The following is an 18,267-nucleotide window of genomic DNA, read 5'->3' as shown; positions in this document are numbered from 1 at the left end:
CACCAACCGCCGCTTCCCTCTTCCTGACAAATTTCAAAAACTAAAATGAAGCAAACCCCCCCCCCCCCTTTCCCCCCCTCTGCATTTCTTTTTGTTTCTTTTAAAAAAAAAGACGGTTTATTCACGTTTCCTTTGTTTATTCCTTATCCGTCTGCCTCTCCCTCGGGGGACGCCTGACCGTTGGTTTTTGAATTTACCCGCGCGCCGCCTCCCACAAAATGGCGGCGACGGCTGAAGGAGGGGGATGGGGAGGGAGACGGATGGCCGCTGGAATCGAGATAATCCGCCAGGGCAACGTGGATTCACACCTCCCTCCACCACCTACAAACTCATCTCTCACAGGACTGCGCTGTTTATATTTTTTTCTCTCTCTGGGGGGGGGGGGGGGGGGACGACGACGGTTTGAATTTTCCCGCCTCTCCTTTCCAACATGGCGGCCACAACTTGGCTCCAATTTCACATTTTGGAGGAGCTGGGCTGGACAAAGTTTAACAAAAAAAAAATCACACAACAGGTTATAGACTATGACCTGGTGTCGTGTGACTTTTAACTTTTTCCTTTTTCATGGGTTTGGGTGGAAAAGGAGGGAATGGGGGGTCTGTCATTTTCCTAATTTTCCCCCATTTAATTCTCTCAAGTATGTCAACTTACTCGTTTTTTAAAAGTACTTTTTAAATTTTCTCCAATTTCCTTGTTTTTTTTCTTTCGAAACGTTCTAATTTCTTTCAATTTTTCATTTTAATTTACAGATTTTCTTGAGTTAACTTGGAGTCATAGAGACCTTTCAGTCCAACTCGTCCATGCCGACCAGATATCCCAGCCCAGTCTAGTCCCATTTGCCAGCACTTGGCCCATATCCCTCCAAACTCTTCCTATTCATAGAAGGGTTCCTGAAGAAGGGATCATGCCCGAAATGTCAATTCTCCTGCTCCTTGGATGCTGCCTGACTGGCTGCACTTTTCCAGCAACACGTTTTCAGCTTCCTATTCATATACCCATCCAGATGCCTTTTAAATGTTGCAATTGTACTCACCTTCTCCTTAAATGTTAGTTCTCTATTTGAAACTTTTCTTTCCAATTTTCAACTTAATGTTTAAATTTTCAGATTTTAACTTCATGTTAATTTTCTATTTCTTAAACTTTCACCGTAAAGTTTCAACTTTTTTCCAAATTTTATCCCATTTTAAACTTTTTTCATTTTCCATTTTAAATTTCAGATTTTCTTAATTTTAACTTCTAATTGCCTATTAAGTTTTTGTCTTTAAAGTTTCTACTTTATTTTCTAATTTTAATTTTCTCCAATTTATAACATTTTCTATTTATTTTCTTTCCATTTTTCATAACATTGATTCACACCTCCTTCCACCAGCTACAAAATAATCTTTAATAGATGCATTTTGTAAAGTAAACAACAAAAATACGACCGTTCAAATTTTTTGGACTTTTCATTCCAAACGGCAGCCACACGTTGCCACAAAACCTGACTCTTTTTCATGGGGTTGGTGGGAAAGAGAAAAGAAGGAATGAGGGCCTCTCATTTTCTTTTAATTCTTTCAAAATTAATTTTCTTAAATGTTAAAGCTTACATTCATACGATTAGATTACTTAGTGTGGAAACAGGCCCTTTGGCCCAACAAGTCCACACCGACCCATCCCCCTACACCAAACACTACGGGAGAATTTCCCATGGCCAATTCATCTAGCCTGCACATCTTTGGACTGTGGGAGGAAACCCACACAGACACGGGGAGAATGTGCAAACTCTACACAGACAGTTGCCTGAGGGTGGAAATTGAACCCTGTTCCCTGGCTCTGAGCGGCAGTAGTGCTAACCACTGTGCCACCCTTGTTCTATTTTTCTTTCCATTTATTTAATGTTGTAATTTTTATAGTTAATTTGACTGTTCCATTCTAATTTTCAATTTTTTAAATTTTCCCTTAAAATTTCTACTTTTTCTACATTTTCCAGTTCTTTAATTTTCTAATTCTTTTCCAATTTAGCATAATTTCTATTTATAAATTTTCCCTTTTTAATCTAATGTGAATTTCCTCATTTAAAATTCTAATTTATTTTGTAATTTTAATTTAAATGGCTTATTTTAAGTTTTATTTTATCTAATTTTTAATTGAATTATATTTTAATGTTTACATTTTTAAAAGCATATTTTGTTTGTTGGGAAATATTTTGGCAAATGCTCATGTCAGTGAGTCATTTTCAACTTTTTTTGGTGGGGGGGGGGGGGGGGGGGGGCTTGGTTAATTTTGAAATGTGGAATTCGCAAATTGTGTTTCCTTTCACTGGCCACAACCCCAAAAGGAGAGTGAGGTCTTTAATTTTTTTAAACAATATTTGTATTGAATTTGTGTGTCCAATTCCTTCATTTCACTGTCGTTTTTGGGTCATTTTGAAATAGAGAATTGGCAGGTTTAAATTTCCTTTCAAAATGGCCACAATAACACCTACAGTGTAGGGAATGGAGCCTTTTGTAGTTTGTTTAGTTACTTTTTGGTTTGCAACTAGTGTCGTTCAATCAGTTTAAACGATTTTGTCTTTGGTCAGTTTGATGTGAAGAATCGGCAGATTTAAATTAGCTGCCTTCCCTTTAAAATTTGCAACCATCACAAACCACTCTCCTCTCTCAAAACTCCCCCAAAAATCATAATGTTTGCTCAGTCATATTATAATAATTGAAAAACAGATTTAACCTTTGGTTTAATCCCCCTCTCCCCCACATTGCTCACATTAGACGTATCAATTGTCTCTTTTCCATCCAGTTTTCCCTGTAAAATGGCAGCTATGACAAACTACTGTTCCTCACAAAAGTGAGTTAAAATTTTTGTTAAGATTTAACTTTTGAGTTTATTCACAGTTTCTTCTCTCCCCCCGCCCCCCCCCCCACAGATGAATTCTTCTTAATAAATCAGACTGATTAAAAATGTTGAAATCTAATTTCCACAGATATGAACTTGCCCACACTTCCCTACAAAATGGCAGCCACACAAACTGTCCCAAACCTGGGAGTTGAATATATCTGAACCGACTCACTGCATGTTAAAAGCAAGATTAGATTTGTATTGAGTCGGTCAGATTGCTAATTTGTTTTCAAAGATTGAGAGATTTTGCAGATTTGAATTCTCCTGCACTTTCCCACAAAATGGGAGTTGAGCCTATTTTAAAATTAATATATTTAGATTCATTGTGAGAGTCAGATTAACTTTTTTTTTAAAAAAATAAATGATTTCTTTGCAGTTTTGAATTTTCCTCCAATTGCTTGTTAGATTTGTCAATTTTGAAAAAATTTAAATTGTATTTTTCTCCCCCAGTTTTGAATTTTCCCAAGTTTCCCTACAAATTGGTAGCCATGTCAAACTGCCCTACAGCACAACAGGTGTCCCAACACCACTATCTTCTCTGAGCTAATTTGAAGTTTGGTTTTTTCATCTTCTGATGAAAAATACAAGGAATATATGTATTTTATAGAATCCCAAGTGTGGAAGCGGCCAGTCAGCCCATTGAGTCCATACTGATGCTGTGGAGAATATCCCACACAGGCACACTCCTCCCTACTTTAACCCTGTAATCCTTATATTTCTCATGGCTAATTCACCTAACCTGCACATCTTTGGACGATGGGAGGAAACTCACATAGACAGAGAGAATGTGCAAACTCCACACAGATAGCCACCCTAGGCTGAAATCAAACCCTGTTCCCTGGCACTGTTTGGCAATAGTACTAACCACTGAGCCACTGTGCTGTCTCGTTGGAATCGCATTTGGAAGATTGACAGCAGTTTTGGGCCCCCTGTATAAGGATGTTCTGGTGTTGGCAGAAGTTTACAAGAATGATCCTGGGGATGAAGGACTTGTCACATGAGGAGCAGTTGAGGACTATGGATGTGTATTCTATGGAGTTCAAAAGGATGTGGAGATTGGAACTAATTTGAACTTACAGGATACATAGACCCCTGGAAATAGTGGATTTGGAGATGTTTCCACTAGTAGGAGAGGCTAGGACACAAGGGCACAGCCTCAGAATGAAGGGATAATCATTTAGGACAGAAATGAGGAGGAATTTCTTCAGCCAAAATCTACAGAACTCAATTGATGCAGAACTCTGTGGAGGCCAAGTCATTGGGTGTATTTAGCACTGAGATAGATAGATTCTTGACTGGTAATGGGATCAGAGATATGGGAAGAAGGCAGGAGAATGGGATTGAGAAACATCTCAGCCATGATTGAATGGCGGAGCAGACTCTCCAACAGATATATTTTGTTTGTGATAAGGAGTAGATCGTTGGAAAAAAAATTATAGTTAAGATTAATGGAGTTTCCAACTAGTGCCTGGAAATTGAAAAGTGTTTTAAAAGTGTTGGGGGGATCTTGTAGAAATATAGGTAAGATAGAAGCAAGCAGGTTGTTTCCACTGACAGGTGAAACTGGAACTAGGGGGCACAGCCTGAAAAATAAGGGGGAGCAGATTGATGACTGAGTTGAGGAACTTCTTCACCCAAACGGTTGTGAATCTCTGGAATTCTCTGCCCAGTGAAGCAGTTGAGGCTATCTCATTAAATGTTTTTAAGGCAACAATGGATTTTTGAACAGTAAAAGAATGAAGGATTATGGTGAGCAGCTGGGTAAGTAGAGCTGAGTCCACGAAAAGATCGGTCATGATCTTATTGAATGGCAAAGCGGGGTCAAATGGCGTACTCATGCTCCTAGTTCTTATAGGAACCTTTATCAAATATAATGCATTCAGGAAAAAACTTTTTTAAAAAGGTTACATTGCGTGAAAGAACTGGAATTCATATTGAAGTTACTGTTCCAGACAATTTGAGGTGGGTTTGGAATTTTCTAAATCATTAAAATACAAATAAAGACATAAAGGAGTGATTAATAAAGTTAAATCCTGGAATTCCCTCCTTAATAGCATTGTAGCGCAACCCACAGCAGGTGGACTACAGCGGTTCAAGAAAGCAGCTCCCCACCATCTTCTCAAGGGGAGCACCTAGGAATGGGCAATAAATTCTGGCCAGCCTGCGATGCATAAATCCCTCAAACAAACAAATAAACAAGGTTTTGACAAGAGTTTGAGAGACAGGGTAGTTTAACTGGGTACCATCTTCACAGGAAGTGCAGCAAAGTGCAATGCTACAGAAACACCCAATGTAAATTTTTAAAATTGACAATCTGCCTGATAAAGCAACAATTCACAATTTAAACAACATATGAAAATTCAAATGGACATTGTGGAAAAATTTTTTTTTACCTTAAATAAATTGTAGAGGGGCAGATCTGACTGACTTACGGACATTAGAGGATCCAAACATTCTAACTGTCAATACAATAGAGTTTAAAGAGGAGGAACACGCTTTCATATAGAGGATGGTTTGTTGTTAGCACTTGCTACGAAAGCAGGGTATGATTCTAATCTGCCAAAACTCAATTTCAGTAATTTTAAAAAAAAATTGTTTAAGGGAATGTGGGTGTTGCTCTGAGGAAATTTTCCAGCCCAACTACAACCAGAGGGACTGGGATTGTGTTCCCTGAAAGGACAGACATGACAGATTTGACATTAACCTACAAAAGGGAAGGGAGAAAGTTTTATGGGAAACAGGAGAAACACAATCAAATCTAAACAACTCTCATTAGTTTTGATCATTCGTTTGACAAACATGTCTGAACTGGGTCACCACAAATACACAAGCCAGAAAACTTCCCATTGCAACATGGTCATGTGAGTAACAGAGAGGAGGACATCAAGAGATGAGAGAACCCTCAGCACAGAAAATCACACTGCACATCTCCCTCTATATTTGTCTTTTTTTTAATAACGCATTGAACATTCATCAACAACTGAAGTACACAAAATTGTCTCCTGGGCCAGCTCCTACAGCTAAACACAGGAAAAACACAAGTCAGGCATCGCCTGCAAAACTTTTCAAACAATGTGATAAAGAACAGCAGAGGACGTGGGGCTTCGCCATGGCAACTCAATGGAACATTGTGCTTATAAATGGTTTCTCTTCTACCACCTGGTCTCGCAACCTATCAGCATGTCTGTGTCCAATTCCTACTCTTCAGGACAAGAACAAAACACACAAAGGTTTCGCTACCCTCTGTGGTTCGGCACAGCAAGGGGTGAGAGTAGAAACTTCAGGAGGGTTTGACACAACTGTTGTCAAGTGGCTGCAGGTCTCTCTTCCACACCCCTCCCCCTCCCCCCCCAATCAAGTACATTCCAGACTCATGGGCATGAAGAGGGATAGGAGATTGTCAGCGATCATATAGAGCGGTCTCAAAAGGCCGAATTGTCTTCCCTCTACTCCCATTCCCAGCCTCCTCCCATTAACACAAGAGGTTCCCAACTCAAATGAAATGTTTGCATTTCTTGAGACACATAACTGGAATCCAAATCCCATTCTCTTCCCCTACCACAAAAACAAAAACATCAGACTTAAAACTAACCATTAGCCAATAGGCCAGTCCTGGCAAACGTTCCCCTCCAGAGATTACAACCCCGCCCACCCCAGCATGGTCAGAAAGATACTGTAAACGCTAAGAGTTTGAGAACTCAAACAGCCTTCGGACGACGATGAGGCAAGGGAAGGAAAGAAAATAAAATCACGTGCCCCATTTGAGAAGCAACGTCAGCAAACTGTCAAGAGCTCTATCCAGCCTCAGAAATCCAGTCAAAAGAGTTTTGTACAACACAATCCCGGACTCGGTGTGTCCATTAGCATCGCTCTCTCTCTCGCCGATTTCTGGGCCCTGGTCTTTACTTAGAATTTCTTCTGTTTGGCTGGCGGCCTGTATTAAAAAAAAACAGCATCACAGACAGCAGTTCCCAGATTCAGATCACGAAGAGGCAGCTAAGCTGGTAAGGTGGTCTTTGATATACATAGCCTCAGAACAGATGTATGCTTGGGCTCTGACTGTGAATTGCAGACCCTCAGAAGCATGATCCTGGTTTGATTTTCATTAACAGATTGGACGTCAAAACCCCCCGCAAAAGGAGAAAATGGAGAGGAAACTGTTGACCCCTCAGCAGAGAAGACCTCAGAAATTCACCAAGGCTCCTCATACAGCACTTCCCAAACCCATGGCCACTTCCATCTAGAAGGACAAGGGCAGCAGATACATGGGAACACCACCCCCCTCACTATCCCGACTTGGAAATAGATCACCATTCCTTCAGTGTCGCTGGGTCAAAATCTTGCAACTTCCTCCCTAATGGCACTGCAGGTCTACCTACAATGGATGGCAGCTCACCACCATCTTCTCAAGGGCAACCGGGGAGAGGCAATAAATGCTGGTTGAGCAAGTGATGCTGGCTCCTTGAGAATGAATTAAAAAAAAGAGATCACCAAGTGTCAGGCGACGGGAGTGATTTGAAGGAAGGGTGGGAAGACCACTATAGTCATTGGTTATTGACCTGGCAAAGAGTCGTGACGGACCGTAAGCATCAGCATCGACTTGGGCACACATCCTGTGTCAAACTGAAGATGAAGGTTAGGAGAACTGGGGAAGAGAGTGCAAAAGAGAGACTCTCTACAAACCAGACACCAACTGAAATCTATGGTGGTCTCAGGAAGATCTTAACGAATGCAAAATATGGAGATGTTGACAACATGTGATAAGTGACATCACCATTGGCCACTTGTCAGAAGTTAATAGGTTAGAAGATAATAAATTTGCTCTTTCCTTAACTCAATCAAACCTCATCACTGACTTCTCACCACCTATAGTAAACAGAGAAGCGAACTACATTTCGATTGGAGAGAGATGCAACCTCCTGCTGAAATAAACTTAAAATGACAACAGAAAGGTTTGAACTGAGGGGAGAGCAAGCTCACCACATCTCACAGGGCTGGAAAATACCTCCAGGCACACAGCATTATGAGCTATAACCTCACAACTCAAGAACAGTTCCTACTTCGTATCTGAAATGGAGAGAGTCTCACTTTCCCACCGAACCTTTCAGTCACTGATAGCTGAGGGGATGCACATTTGCAGCAGAGACAGACTAAACGCAGTCCTGTTCAGTAAGGAGCAGAAGGGAAGTGACCCCAGGATATGTCCTGGGTGGGCACTCTTTGCTTTTCCCAGAGGAGACTGGAGTTACTCAAACAGCACACACCTGTATATCCCAACAACAACAGCGTGGTCCCTCTCATACGGCTCCAACGTTAACTGTTCCTGGGGTTTCATATTCTCCTGCTGCATCTTCTTCACCTCCGATGCAAACACAGCCTCGGGGGTAGCAGTGGAGTCAATGCAGTTTGCCTGTGGAGTCAAAACACACGTGTGTTAGGGCATGTGACAGGCCTGCCCTCTATCCCAGGCCTCGCAGAGGCACACAGCTCTGCCTCAGCCCAGGCTGTGCTAATCCACTCAAAAACTCAACTCCAGTCCATAATATTTCATCAAGCAAGGACCTCAGAGGAAAAGGGAAGCAGACATGCTTAACAATCCAATAATCTACCAGGACATAACTCCAATTCACTGCCCTCCCACAGCCCAGTGTACACCGTCCCTCCATCACTGACCCTACCCACCCATTTAATCCCCCTCCCACAGCCCAGTGTGTACCCTCCCCCCATCACTGACCCTACCCACCTATCTAATCCCCTGCCCACAGCCCAGTGTATACCCTCCCCCCATCACTGACCCTACCCACCCATTTAATCCCCCTCCCACAGCCCAGTGTACACCGTCCCCCCATCACTGACCCTACCCACCCATTTAATCCCCCTCCCACAGCCCAGTGTGTACCCTCCCCCGATCACTGACCCTACCCACCCATCTAATCCCCTGCCCACAGTCCCATGTAAACTTTCCTTTATATACAACAGTACAGTACAGGAACTGGCCCATCGATCCATCATGCCTAAACCAACCACGATGCCATTCTAAACTAATCCTATCAGCCTGCACATGGCCTGTATCCCTCTAGTCCCTGCCTAACCCTGTCTTTGTCTGCATACCTCTGAAGTGTTGTTAATGTATCTGCTTCGAACACCTCCCCTGACAGGTCGCTGCAGTCACCTCTCACACTCTGTATAAAAGAACCGTTGCCTGCACATCTCCTTTAAACTTTTGCCCTCTCACCTTAATCCTACGCCCCCAAGTATTTGATATTTCCATTCTCGGACTATCCACACCTCTCAATTTTACAGGCTTTTATCAGGCTGCCCCTCAGCCTGTGTCGCTCTAGTGAAAAAAATCCAAGTTTATCCAGCCTCTCCTTCGAGCTAATACACTCCAATCCAGGCAACAGCCTTTCTCATACCCTCTCCAAAGCCTCTCCATCCCTCCTACAATGTGGCAACCAGAACTGCACGCAATATTCCAAATGTGGCCGAATTAAAGCTTTATACAGTTGCAACGTGACTTCACAACATTTTTATTCAATTCCCTGCCTTGTGCATTTGCCTCCCCTCCCACCTGATCCACGATGTTGCCACTTTCAGGGAGTTATGACCTTGCATCCCAAGATCCCTTTGGATAACATTTACAGGATACTTTCCACTTGTATTTGACCTCCCAAAAATGCAGCACCACGCACTTGTCCAGATTAATCTCCACCTGCTCCTTCTCTGCCCAACTTTCCAACTGATCTACATCCTGCTGTATCCTTTCACAACCATCCTCACCATCCACAACATTCATTCCATCTGCAAACTTTCGAATCAGACCCCCTATATTTTCAGCAAAATCATTTCTATATATTACAGACAAGAGAGGTCCCAGCACTGATCCTTGTGGAACACCACTGGTTCCAGACCTGCAGCTGGAGACATCACTCCATCACAACTCCCCTCTGTCTTCTGTGGCCAAGATCTCTGTCAAGGCCCCAGCAATCTCTTCCCTTGCCATCCTCAGCGTCCTGGGAGAGAGCCGCCCATCACTGACTCTGATCTTTCGTGGTATATTCCAAAACCATGAGGGACTCAAAATGGTGACCTGCGAGTTCCACACAGAGTCAGAGATGAACAGCATGGAAACAGACCCTTCGGCACAACTCGTTCATGCTGACCAGCTATCCTAAATTAAGCTAGTCCTATTTACCAGCATTTGGCCCATATCCCCCTATTCATGTCCCCATCCAGATCCCTTTTAAATGTTGTCATTGTACCAGCCTCCACCACTTCCTCTGGCAGCTCGTTCCATACACACCCCCCCCCCCCCCTCTGGGTGAAAACGTTGCCCCTTAGGTCCCTTTTAAATCTTTCTCCTCTCACCCTAAACCTATGCCCCTCGAGTTCTGGTCTGAGACACACACCTGCTGTGAAATTATTTGAGAGATCTTGCAGACAGAAGGTCCTGTGCAGAACCACCAGACGGATTCAGGTAGGAAGGAACGCCCCCCCAACACACACACACACGCACCCCCTGTATCCGACAAGGAGTGTTTTCACCCAGACAGCCCTGTAGACCAGAGGGGGGGTAGGGGCACCCCGTGCTCACCTTAATAGAGATGACAAAGTGACCGCCCACTTTGAGAAAATGGTGGGCGTTGAGAGCCACAATCCTGCACTGGTCAGGCTGCGCCACATCGGCAAAGATGACATCCACCATTCCTGTGGAGATAGCAGAGAGACATGAACAGGAGAGGAAGAGTCACTGTGCGATCCCGGGGAGCTCAGATACCGATAGGCAGCGATGGGAAGACCTACAGCGAGCTTAGAATGTCAGACAAAGGGAAGATAGTCTCAAAACTTGAGCCAGAACTTTCAGAAGTGCATCTGGGAGGCACAAAGTTGGAGCTCAATATTTGATCATTTTAAATCGGAGGTTGGTGTATCCCTGTCACCCAGACAGGGTGGAGAGAGCATACAGGTCAGCCATGATCCTACTCAACGGACGAACACAATCTGAAGGGCTGAGTGGTCTCCTCTTGTCCTAATGCAGTGATTACAAGGGTTTGCCATTGGTCCCTGCTCATACCCGTCATCAAGGACCCAACTCTACACTGAGGCAGGTAGTCACACACCAGCTCCCCTCCACCCCAACACTCCCTGTCGGAGCGAGCCCCACACTCCCACACCCCACTTCCTGTCGGAATGAATCCCACATTGGACCCCCCCCCCCCCCACCTTTCCTGCTCACCTCCCCCTGATAGCCCACCAGGTTCACCAGTGACTCATTTCGACTGTTCTAGTCCAACTAGGGTGGCACGGTGGCACAGTGGTTAGCACTGCTGCCTCACAGCGCCAGGGACCTGGGTTCAATTCCCGACTCAGGCGACTGACTGTGTGGAGTTTGCACGTTCTCCCTGTGTCTGCGTGGGTTTCCTGCGGGTGCTCCGGTTTCCTCCCACACTCCAAAGATGTGCAGGTCAGGTGAATTGGCCATGGGAAATTGCCCGTAGTGTTAGGTAAGGGGTAGATGTAGGGGTATGGGTGGGTTGCGCTTTGGCGGGTCGGTGTGGACTGGTTGGGCCGAAGGGCCTGTTTCCACACTGTAAGTAATCTAATCTAATTTAAAACTCCAATTCCACCCCTCCACCCCACCCACACCTCCCAAGTCAGCCAGGAGTTCCCAATGGCAACTGACCCAGGGCAGCGGGGGGGGCAGCGGGGAACGGTCTGTCGGCCGAACTCACCAAGGAGCATGCGGTATTTGTGCGGGTGCCTGGCGTCCTCAATAATGGGGATGATGTTGGTCCGCTTCTTGGCCACATTGATGAGGTCACGGCCAGACCTGTGGGAGAACTCCACTGCGTAGACCAAGCCCTCCTGTCAAAGAGGGAGAGAGAAATCAGTCCCCCTACCTTCCCTTCACCCAGGCCCTCCTCGAAGACCACCCGCACCACACCAGACGGATGTCCAGGTGCTGGAGCGCCTCCCGGACCTTCAGCCCAACCCGCGCAGCACGCGTTCGACTGCCAGTGACTCACAGGCCCCACAATGTCGGACACGTGGGAGACAGTGGTGCCAGACGCCGCTCCCAGGTACAGGACTTTCACTCCAGGCTTGATGTGGATCTGGTCAATGCCCCCGAGAATGGCGGCTGCGAGTTTCGATCGGAACGGGTTCCAGGCTCTGTACTCGATTTTGGTGTCTGCTTCCTGCAAAACACAACGCCGTACAGGGTCAGTGCCGCACGCGTAAGCAGAGACTCCAGTCCCATTCTCCTGGACACTGTCACACAAACTCCCCAGATTCTCTCAACGCTGGGCCAGCATGAACACAGAGCCCCAAGTCCATGTGGGGGTAAAAATCAGCTGGCACAAACAGCAGCTTCAGTAGTCCATGCCACTAGAGCAGAGGCTGATGCTGGTACCCAGGAGGGAGGTTCATGGTGGAGACAGCCCAGGAGGAGGTCAATGTGGGGACTCCTACCTTCCCTGCTCCACACACGTGAGCGTTTCCCTGGCTGTACAGGGCAGTAGAGTACAGACAGCAAACCTACAAGTGTTGTAAACACTGTGGAGGACAGCACACCACATCCACCGGGACCTGGGGGGGGACTGGCAGAGTGGGCTAACAAGCAGCAGGTGGAATTTAATGTAGAGAAGTGATGGGAAGGACAAAAGGAGAGACAACTAGAGAGTTTTGAGAAGATTTGTAGCTCAGGTTGAGGTTCGCTCGCTGAGCTGGAAGGTTCATTTTCAGACGTTTCGTCACCATACTAGGTAACATCATCATTGAGCCTGTGGTGAAGCGGTGGTGTTATGTCCCACTTTCTATTTGTGCATTTATGTTTCCTCGGCTCAGTGATGTCACTTCCAGTTCTATTTCTCAGAGGTGGAAGTGACATCGCCGACTCAAAGAAACCTAAACGCATAAATAAAAAGTGGGACATAACACCAGCATTCACCAGAGGCTCAATGATGATGTTACCCAGTATGGTGACGAAACGTCTGAAAATAGACCTTCCAGCTCAGCGAGCAAAACTACACCCACAAGAAACAATTCTCCAGGAGCTGCTACATCAGTGAGCCCCTGGGGATAGAGGTGCGTTAGTCATTAAAGGTATCGGGGCAGGTCAAGAGCACAGTTCTGGTGTTTATTAACAGGAACACAGGGCAGGTCAAGAGCACAGTTCTGGTGTTTATTAACAGGAACACAGAGTACAGGAGGAAGGAGCTGGTGCTGGGCTTGGACAAGGCCCTGGTTTAGCCCCAAACTGGAGGGTGGGGTCCAGTCCTGGGCCCCACCCCTTAGGAAGGATGGGAAACCTCCAGAGAGGACGTGGAAAAGATCCTGGAGAAAGGTTCCAGGGATGAGAGGCTTCAGTGACCTGGAGAGATCAGAGAAACTGGGATGGAGAGTGTGAAGGAGACAGGATCACTCGAGGGGTGAGGGGTCTGGAGTGTACTGTCTGAGGGTGTGGTTGGGGGGGTGGGGGGGGGGAAGGGGGGGGGGGGAGGTTCACTCGAGGGGTTAGGTCTGGAATGCACTGAGGGTGTGAGGGAGGCAGGCTCACTCGGGTGAGGGTCTGGAGTGTACTGTTTGAGAGTGTGGGGGGAGGGGGAGGTTCACCTGAGGGGTTAGGGTCTGGCGTGTACTGTCTGAGGGTGTGAGGGGAGGGGGAGGGTCACTCGAGGGGTTAGGGTCTGGAGTGTTCTGTCTGAGGGTGTGGGGGGGGGGGAGGGAGGTTCACTCGAGGGGTTAGGGTCTGGAGTGTTCTGTCTGAGGGTGTGGGGGGGGAGGGGGGAGTAGAGGGGGTTTTATTCTGCAGACCAGCCCCAGTCTGAACGTTCTGCGTGTGCGTTGGGGACAGAGGGAACCTTACCTCGACTCCAATTCTCTTCTCTCCGTACACAGACTCCCCTGGAACCATGTTCTTTGTCACCAGTGCATCTTCTTTCCCGCGACAGATAAATACCCCTGAGCCGAGACAGAGAGAGAGAGAGAGAACCCGTGTGGGCAAGTCAGCCAGGGTTCGGAGACACCAGCCTGTCTGCCCGCCTCTCCTCACCTCTCCCACCACCACCCCCACCCCCCAACTTCCACAGAGTCTATACCCACCTCAATTCCAGCCCTCTCAAACACAAGGACCACACTGTGTGATCTTCACTCTCATCACACACACTCAACCTCCTGCACTGTGTAATAGGCTTAAAGAAGGGGCCGAATGGCCTCCTGTTCCTGTGTCACAGGCTGGAGGGTGGTGGAGAGTTGGGGAATCTGAATGGGATGCCCACTCCCTCCAGGTTGGCTGACACCTCATCACCCCAACACAGACACCCTCCACACTGCCACTCCCACCTACCCACCCACACTGACCCCTACCACACACAACCTCCAGTTACTCATTCGGACCCTCTTTCCCCACCCCTATCCCCTGGGTACCCCCCAGGTGCCCCCTGACAGAGCACTCCCACTCCCCCCCAGTCCCCCCTGACAGGGCACTCCCACTCCCCCCTGACAGGGCACTCCCACTCCCCCCAGTCCCCCCTGACAGGGCACTCCCACTCCCCCCCACTACCCCCTGACAGGGCACTCCCACTATCCCCCACTACCCCCTGACAGGGCACTCCCACTCCCCTCAGTCCCCCCTGACAGTGCACTCCCATTCCCCCCCCAGTCCCCCTGACAGGGCACTCCCATTCCCCCCCACTACCCCCTGACAGGGCACTCCCACTATCCCCCCAGTCCCCCCTGACAGGGCACTCCCACTCCCCCCCACTACCCCCTGACAGGGCACTCCCACTCCCCCCCACTACCCCCTGACAGGGCACTCCCACTCCCCCCAGTCCCCCCTGACAGGGCACTCCCACTCCCCCCCACTACCCCCTGACAGTGCACTCCCACTATCCCCCCAGTCCCCCCTGACAGGGCACTCCCACTCCCCTCAGTCCCCCCTGACAGGGCACTCCCACTCCCCCCCACTACCCCCTGACAGGCACTCCACTCCCCCCCACTACCCCCTGACAGGGCACTCCCACTCCCCTCAGTCCCCCCTGACAGGGCACTCCCACTATCCCCCAGTCCCCCCGACAGTGCACTCCCACTCCCCCCACTACCCCCCGACAGTGCACTCCCACTCCCCCCACTACCCCCTGACAGGGCACTCCCACTATCCCCCCAGTCCCCCCCGACAGTGCACTCCCACTCCCCCCCACTACCCCCTGACAGGGCACTCCCACTATCCCCCCAGTCCCCCCTGACAGGGCACTCCCACTCCCCCCAGTCCCCCCTGACAGGGCACTCCCACTATCCCCCCAGTCCCCCCCGACAGTGCACTCCCACTCCCCCCAGTCCCCCCTGACAGGGCACTCCCACTATCCCCCCAGTCCCCCCTGACAGGGCACTCCCACTCCCCCCAGTCCCCCCTGACAGGGCACTCCCACTATCCCCCCAGTCCCCCCCTGACAGGGCACTCCCACTATCCCCCCAGCCCCCCCCGACAGTGCACTCCCACTCCCCCCCACTACCCCCTGACAGGGCACTCCCCACTATCCCCCCAGTCCCCCCTGACAGGGCACTCCCACTCCCCCCAGTCCCCCCCGACAGTGCACTCCCACTCCCCCCACTACCCCCTGACAGGGCACTCCCACTCCCCCCCCCCACCCCCCCAGTACCCCCCGACAGGGCAGCCCCTGGGTGCCAGTACCATGGTTCTACTCACCCTCATGCCTGTGTGGTTCCACTGTGACCTTGGTTCCAGCGCGGAACCCTCCTCTCCCCCTGCCACCGCCCCGACCCCTGCCTCCAGGTGACCAGAAACCTCCTGTCATCAGCGAGGAACAAGGGTCAGTCACTCAGGAAAATGCCAACGCACCCGCGGCCTTGACCTTCAACCGAAAACACCCAGGGAGCTCCAACATCAATGGGCAGGCCCCAGCAGGAACAGAAACCCAGTCCAAAACACAGCAGCACCTCAAAGGTTACCGGACAGGACAGGGAGATGGGCTGTGTGTGTGTGTGTGTGTGTGTGTGTGTGTGTGTGTGTGTGTGTGTGAGAGAGAGAGAGAGAGAGAGAGAGAGCGCGAAAGAGAGAGAGCGAGAGCGAGAGCGGGGATGAAGGGTCAATGGGCTGAGGAGTGACAGATGGAGATTCATTTGGATAAACACATGGTATTGCCAACTACAAGGGCAGGACTTATACAACAAAAGCTAGGGCTTTGGGTAGTGTTCCTGATGAAGGGCTTTTGCCCGAACGTCGATTCTCCTGCTCCTCAGATGTTGCCCTGACCTGCTGTGCTTTCCCAGAGCCACACCTTTTGACTCTGATCTCCAGCATCTGCAGTCCTCACTTTGTGCTCCTGGGTGGTGCTGGGGAACAGAGGGACCCAGGGGTTCAGGGACATCATCCCTTTGGAGTTTGTGTCACATACAGACAGGGGGGGTTACGAAGGGGTTTCACACACTCCCCTTCATTGCTCAGCCCTTTGAGTGTAGGAGTTGGAAGGTCATGTTGGGGTTGTACAGGACATTGGGGAGGCCCCTTCTGGAATACTGTGTCCAGTTCCGGTCACCCTGTTATAGGAAGGATATTATTAAACTGGAGAGGGTTCCGGAGAGATTTCCCAGGATGTTGCCGGGAATGGGAGGGTTGGAGTTATAACGAAACTGAGGTCAGCTTGGATCTGGTATCCCTCCCTTTGGGTCTCCCAAATCTTCCCTCCCTGGCCGCACGCGGGAAGAAATTGTTTAATATTCTTTCTTTCTGCGTGAGGAAGAGCAGTCTGATGAGCTGGGTGTCAGAGATTTCCCCCCAGGACTCTCAGGTTGGCGTGGGATAGTCATGGAACACATCCCCCTGGATTTCCTTAGGACTATGGTGCACCTGAAAACAAAATTGTTTTACGCAACATGGAGACCCTTTCAGGATTATATCGATGTGGAGATGTCAGCTGGATCACCCAGGGCCTTTGTCTGGCCACGGGGACTGTGTCCATCGGTTTGGTGGCCCCTGGGAGGAAAAATCCCAAACAAAAATGGGTCTACTCACTACTGCTCCCAGTGGTGGGGAGGTGTGATGAGATTGTGCTGAGTGCAGTAATTTAATTGAATATCATTTAAGTTACCTTGTTATAAACTTGGTCTAATTTTATTTCATCTGTTTATTTTTTTTTCTTCTTTCTCCTTGGGTATTTATTGGACTGTAGTTTTTATGGGATTTTGGGGGTTTTTTTTGTGTTTCTGTAGTCTGTGGATTAGAGTAATAACGTGTTTTCTGTCATTGCTATTATACAGTTGCCATACTATCTTGTATTGGTTTGTAATTTTGTAAAAAACCTAAAATCTTTTTTTAAATAAAAACATTTATATAAAGATAGGCTGGGAGTTTTTTCCCCGGAGCGTAGGCAGCTGAGGGGTGACCTTATAGAGGTTTATAAAATCATGGGGGGGACAGAGAGGGTGAATGGTGGGTGTCTATTCCCCCCAGGGTGGGGGGGGGGATTTGAAGACCAGGGGGGGGGCACATGTTGAAGGGGAGAGGAGAGAGATTTGAAAAAGACACGAGGGGCAACTGTTTTCCCCAGAGGGTGGTCCGTGTGTGGAATGACCTTCCTGAGGGGGGAACAGATACAACATTTAAAAGGAATTTGGATAAGGACATGGACAGGAAAGGGTTGGAGGGAGATGGGGCCAGGAGCAGGCGGGGGAGGGGGGACTGGGTTAGTTTGGGGATTAGGGTCAGCACGGGCTGGATGGGCCGAAGGGGTCGAGTCAGGAGAATCTGCCAGTGCTCTGGGTCAGTGAGCTCACAGTGCCCTGGACAAATACACAGCAGGGTCAGTTCCAACACCGAGACCGTGAGAGAATGGGAGGGTATGTTTATGAAGCAGTGAACAGGGTCCCAGAGAGAGAGCAGGAGCTGGGGGGGGGGGGGGGTGGGGGTGGGGGTGGGGGTGGGGTCGTCATTTTAAGGGGGTCACAACACCTTGAGAAGATTCCTCAGGAGCCTGAGGATGCAGCAACATTGAACCTCAGAGACCTTTCTGAGGACACTGGCTGGTTCCTCAGCTGCAGCACTGACTCCCAACGCCAGATCGTGGGGTTATGGTGATGGGCAGGTCCCTTACTAGGACAGTGTCGATGGGAGACAGAGACGGGGCTGGGGGAGACAGAGAGAGAGAGATACAGACAGAGCGACAGAGACAGACAGAGAGAGAGAGAGAGAGAGGGAGGGAGACAGAGAGACAGAAGGGAGGGTGAGTGAGAGACAGAGACAGACAGGCAGAGGAGTTGGGATGGTCTCCCTCAGAGCTGGGAAGGTTATGGGGCAGATTTAATCAGTATTCAAACTCAGCGGGAGGATTTTAGTCAAGTCAACGAGGGAGACATTGTTTCCAGGGACAGGAGGGT

General features: G+C 48.7%; 2 protein-coding genes across 2 annotated transcripts in view; both read right to left on the bottom strand.

Moving 5' to 3' along the window:
* The window catches only part of dyrk1b (dual-specificity tyrosine-(Y)-phosphorylation regulated kinase 1B), a 95,145-nt gene extending 94,999 nt beyond the window's left edge, over window positions 1-146 (bottom strand). The window contains exon 1 of the mRNA XM_072553498.1: window positions 126-146. The gene's annotated coding sequence lies outside the window, so the exon portion shown is untranslated. The remainder of the gene's footprint in view (window positions 1-125) is intronic.
* Window positions 147-5,809: 5,663 nt separating this feature from the next.
* fbl (fibrillarin) lies at window positions 5,810-15,704 on the bottom strand. Its single transcript, XM_072553495.1, has 7 exons — window positions 15,581-15,704; window positions 13,742-13,836; window positions 11,901-12,071; window positions 11,607-11,739; window positions 10,469-10,581; window positions 8,139-8,284; window positions 5,810-6,808 (listed from the first exon to the last, which is right to left on the bottom strand). Exons 1-7 carry the CDS (start codon window positions 15,687-15,689, stop codon window positions 6,781-6,783), a joined length of 795 nt encoding a protein of 264 aa, XP_072409596.1. The 5' UTR covers window positions 15,690-15,704; the 3' UTR covers window positions 5,810-6,780.
* Window positions 15,705-18,267: the final 2,563 nt, after the last annotated feature.

This window comes from Chiloscyllium punctatum, chromosome 34, assembly GCF_047496795.1.
Source record: "Chiloscyllium punctatum isolate Juve2018m chromosome 34, sChiPun1.3, whole genome shotgun sequence".
NCBI classification, from domain to species: Eukaryota; Metazoa; Chordata; class Chondrichthyes; order Orectolobiformes; family Hemiscylliidae; genus Chiloscyllium; species Chiloscyllium punctatum.
The sequence above is the reverse complement of the archived record's forward strand: the minus strand, read 5'-3'. Positions and strand labels throughout refer to the sequence as shown.

Coding starts and splice junctions, on each gene's coding strand:
- fbl (XM_072553495.1), bottom strand. CDS start 15,689: ATGACAGGAGGTTTCTGGTCACCTGGAGGCAGGGGTCGGGGCGGTGGC. Junction 13,837..15,580: donor GGAACCACACAGGCATGAGG/GTGAGTAGAACC, acceptor GTCTCGGCTCAG/GGGTATTTATCTGTCGCGGG. Junction 10,582..11,606: donor CAAATACCGCATGCTCCTTG/GTGAGTTCGGCC, acceptor CTATCTCCACAG/GAATGGTGGATGTCATCTTT.